General features: G+C 39.8%; 1 protein-coding gene across 1 annotated transcript; it reads left to right on the top strand.

The window, feature by feature from the left end:
* Window positions 1-2,358: 2,358 nt before the first annotated feature.
* On the top strand, window positions 2,359-4,313 carry LOC147117435 (twist-related protein-like). Its single transcript, XM_085987137.1, has 2 exons — window positions 2,359-3,056; window positions 3,725-4,313. The coding sequence occupies exon 1, from the start codon at window positions 2,536-2,538 to the stop codon at window positions 3,034-3,036; it is 501 nt and encodes a 166-aa protein (XP_085843263.1). The 5' UTR covers window positions 2,359-2,535; the 3' UTR covers window positions 3,037-3,056; window positions 3,725-4,313.
* The last annotated feature ends 282 nt before the right edge of the window (window positions 4,314-4,595 follow it).

The following is a 4,595-nucleotide window of genomic DNA, read 5'->3' as shown; positions in this document are numbered from 1 at the left end:
GAAATTTTCGCTATATCTGTGTGTGTATATCTGTGTGTATATCTGTGTATATCTGTGTGTGCATATCTCTGTATATCTGTGTATATCTATGTGTGCATTTCTGTGTATATCTATGTGTGTATATCTGCCTGTGTATATTTGTGTATATCTGTGTGTGTATATCTGTGTGTGTATATCTGTGCATATCTGTGTGTGTGTCAGTGTATATATGTGTCTGTATATCTGTCTGTGTATATCTCTGTATGTATATCGGTGTGTGTATCTCTGTGTGTATGTCTGTGTATATCTGTGTATGTATATCTGCGTGTGTATATCTGTCTGTGTATATCTGTGTGTATATCTGTCTGTGTATATCTGACTGTGTATATCTGTCTGTGTATATCTGTGTATATCTGTGTGTATATCTGCGTGTGTATATCTGTCTGTGTATATCTGTCTGTGTATATCTGTGTATATCTCTGTGTGTATATCTGTGTGTATATCTGTGTGTTTATATCTGTGTATATCTGTGTGTGCATATCTGTCTGCATATCTGTGTGTGTGTATCTGTCTTTGTATATCTGTATATATCTGTGTGTGTATATGTGTGTTTATATCTTTGTATATCTCTGTGTGTATATCTCTGTATCTGTGTGTATATATGTGTATATCTGTGTATGTATGTGTATATCTGTGTATGTATGTGTGTGTATCTGTGTGTTTATATCTGTGTATGTGTGTGTGTATATCTGTGTGTGTATCTGTATGTGTGTGTGTATCTGTGTCTGATTCAATTCTCCTAATACACCAAGGGTTGTTTTCTTGGATTAAAACGAAGCAGTCACGCAGGAGAAACTCAAAGCCCTGGTGAACAATTACTACTGGTCATTTATAAATACTGACTCGGATTAATGACGTACCATATAGGCAACTTTAAACAGCACCAGCTCACATTAAACCGTTTTATGTGCTGTTCTTGGATGGTTTTCCTCTTTTTCTCTCACCAGGTGATGTTTATGTTGCATTTGGGCCTCACAGTTTGACTGTTGCTCGGAGATCCTGCTGTGCCTGGAGCTTTGCACGAGAACTCCCCGTCCCTGAAGGAACAAAGTTGATGTATCCGGCTGGGGATTTCAATGAAAGCATTCAATGAAAATAGTTGTACTGCACAGGTAATCTTTCTGCATCACGTATTTAAAATAGGCACTACTTTGGGTCCAGTTTTTGGAGTGTTTTAAATCCGGGATATAATAGATATTTGACAAGCAAATGCTCACAGCTTTTGCAGTTTTAGTGATTTCTGCCCCTGCTTGATGTTATCTCTCCATTTGCGCAGCCTACCTCTCCTCGCTAGTTCATCCCTTCCTCACTTAATTAATAGATCAATTAACCCACTTTGCGTTAAATTGGTTCTTGGTATGATTTACGTAATTAACCGCACTTATTATCGTTTGCATTTTTATCAATTTAATTTCTTTCCTTTTTTGCTTTTCAACGGAAGTGCTTCCTTTTTATACATACATGCAACTAGCAGATACACTCACCTCTTCCTCGGGTACATTTTGTATACTTACGCCTCGATGTGCAGATGTACGATATCTGATGTACGATGTATGATCAACTAACGTATTGAGGGAAAGGCTTTTTTTGTAGGTAGAAGATGCTTTCGTTAACTCAAAGTAGAAATTATAAGCACCCTCTACAGATTTTTAAAAAAATCTAAAATTCGAATGAAGTGCGTGTATCGTTTTCTATTGATTGCAGGAATTAGATGGATTGTACTTGATACCAATACAGTGATGGGGAAGGGAAAGCTCACCATTGAACTATTAAAGATGGCACTCAATTAGAAGATGAAAGACAACTAGCAAGAGCCTGAGTTAGTTTTTAGTTGCCTAAGCCGTCAAACGCTTTATGGTTCATCTTCAGTTCACTTTTCGGCGAATGTCCTCAAGCCAGTTGATAAATGTGTCCGAAACACACGTTGTTCTTTGAGTAACCCAACATCTTTACAGCAAACACCGACCAGAATCGTTTGTCATCTGCTTTATATACAATTATTTATTAAAACACTGCACAGAATCCCATGAGCCCACCCGCAATACAAATCATCATTACTATAAAAGCAATACGAATCAGCAAAATAGAGGTTCTGGACATATATGAAATGGCTCATCTAATAAATAATAATTCCTTGAATTGATCTGCAAATGTCAAGTGTTTTCCTTTTAAATAATCTCTGTGCAAAGATGACGCCACCAGCCGCTTTAGAAGCCTGTGTTTAAAGTATTTTCTGCAGATCTGTCAACTGATGGCCTTTGCAACAAGGCTCCACCTCATTTAGTGATGAAAATTCATATTAGCCAATCAGGTCGATCTCCCAAAAGATCCAGGCACCCAGAGCTATATTACCCCTCTGAAAACTTTCTTGTAACTCAGACCAGTTTCTCAGAGGTCATCGTTTGGATAATTCATTATATTAAGTAGACTCCTCTCACCGCGTTTCGACCGTCAGCTGGATATCCCAATATTATATCCCGTCATTTGTTTAAACCGATGTTAGAAGCAATCATGCAGGACGAAGAAAACTCCTCAGTCTCTCCAGTAGAGAGCCTGAGCAACAGTGAGGACGAAGGGGACAGGCAGCAGAAAAAAAGTGTCAGAAAGAGGCGACCGAGCAGGAAATCTGGAGAGGAAACAGACAGTCCTGCGTCAGGGAAAAGGGGCAAGAAGACGGACGGTAGCCCCCAGTCCTTCGAAGAACTTCAAACCCAGAGGGTAATGGCCAATGTAAGGGAGCGTCAGAGGACACAGTCCCTCAACGAAGCATTCTCTGCCCTGCGCAAAATCATCCCGACCCTACCATCGGACAAACTGAGTAAAATCCAGACCCTGAAACTCGCAGCGAGGTACATCGATTTCCTTTACCAGGTCTTACAAAGCGACGAGCTGGACAACAAAATGTCGAGCTGCAGTTATGTGGCGCACGAGAGACTCAGTTACGCTTTCTCCGTGTGGAGGATGGAAGGAGCCTGGTCCATGTCCGCATCACACTAGCAGCTACCCTTAGGACAAAGGTAGGCATCGACTTGGCATAGTTTATTCAATGTGTTTTACCAATAATATGATACTTATTAGCTCACCAGTAAAGGTAAAGTACCGCTTCGTGTCCCGTGTATATCCAGGTCGGTTTTATTTTCATTAAACTGAAAAATCAGCGGGACATTTAAATCCAAATGCACCATTTTCAAAATGTTTGATTGCAGATTTATTTTGGTAACGACGGTTCCCATTCTTGCTGGTTTTTAAAAATATATTAATTCACTTTTCCACTTCCTCTTGTTTTCGAGGATCCGTTCCTTCTTTCCTCTTTTTCCTCCTGTACTTGCCACACGTATCTCCACTCCTCAACAATTAAGTATTCTCTTCACTTCTTCCCTTCTAATCCAAAAATTGCCCCACCATCTCTATCTATAATGAATTCAACAACTTTCACTTTCTGCCCTTTCTGTAGGCCAGTTTCCAACCCATTGTCCAAAACACCATCATTGGGTGAAAGAGTCAATTTCAGGACGCCGAAGAGCGAGAAAGGTTAAAAATACAAGATTCACAACTTCAGGATGCAACACTTTATCTAAATGGAGGTTCTCCCCCGCCCCCACCCCACCTACTGACACATAGAGGTGCCAAAAACAGTCGTCCTTTGCCTCGCTAATCTCAGTGTAATCTGTTGCTGTTTTCCTAGGTGAAAAAGATTTGCCACAAAGGGCCAACGGCTGGACAGACAACAGAGTTTGACGTCTGGATACTTATACACGTTGATCCTTGCCACTGATGGATAATGAGAGAAAAGTAAAAAAAAACTAATGGAAAGGGCGTGGGGAGCACTTACAGAAAACGAGCCATGGACGTGAACCCATCCAATCGTGCGGCTATACAATCATTTGTACATCTGAGGTGTATTTTGCCATACGCATCATTTTATCCTGACGATGAATGTTGTTGGAACTCACTCCTTCCTTTACTATGCATGCCTTCAACAATCATGTCTATATCTGCTATTGAGGACGCAGGAAAGTTGAATTATTTTATTTTGTTTTTCCAAAACTGCTACGGTGAACAGGTCTAGTGTGACAATGAGTTTATAGAAAATGGACCAAACTGTTATGCAAAATCCAGTTGGTTAGTCTTTCCTCTCTTGAGAAACATTTATTTATTTATTAATGTGCCATGTCTCAATGCATAAAGATCCGGTGTCTAAATGCATTCATGTTTTTGTGATTGTTTTGTAAATATCTTTGTATATTTTCTGCAATAAATACCTATGATCTAAACTTTAAGGCCAAGTTATATACAAATACGGTTATCTTACGGTATAATTTGCTTGCTACTTAAGGGGTAAACTTGATGATGAATAGCTGTTTGTAGTAAGTTGTAACGACCCCCAGGAGAGAGTGGAATCTAACAAACAAACGGTGCAGAAAAGACAAACAGAACGGCTACTGACAGACAAAGACGGGTGAGCTAGAATAAGAGGGAGAATGGTTTAACACTGTCTAACACGGGCTGCTTATTGACCTTTTAGGGGGCTGTAATTAAAAACATGCACAGCAATG

The sequence above is a fragment of the Somniosus microcephalus genome, chromosome 5 (assembly GCF_052327205.1).
Source record: "Somniosus microcephalus isolate GS21.2 chromosome 5, FLI_Smic_1.0, whole genome shotgun sequence".
Classification (NCBI taxonomy): domain Eukaryota; kingdom Metazoa; phylum Chordata; class Chondrichthyes; order Squaliformes; family Somniosidae; genus Somniosus; species Somniosus microcephalus.
The sequence above is the reverse complement of the archived record's forward strand: the minus strand, read 5'-3'. Positions and strand labels throughout refer to the sequence as shown.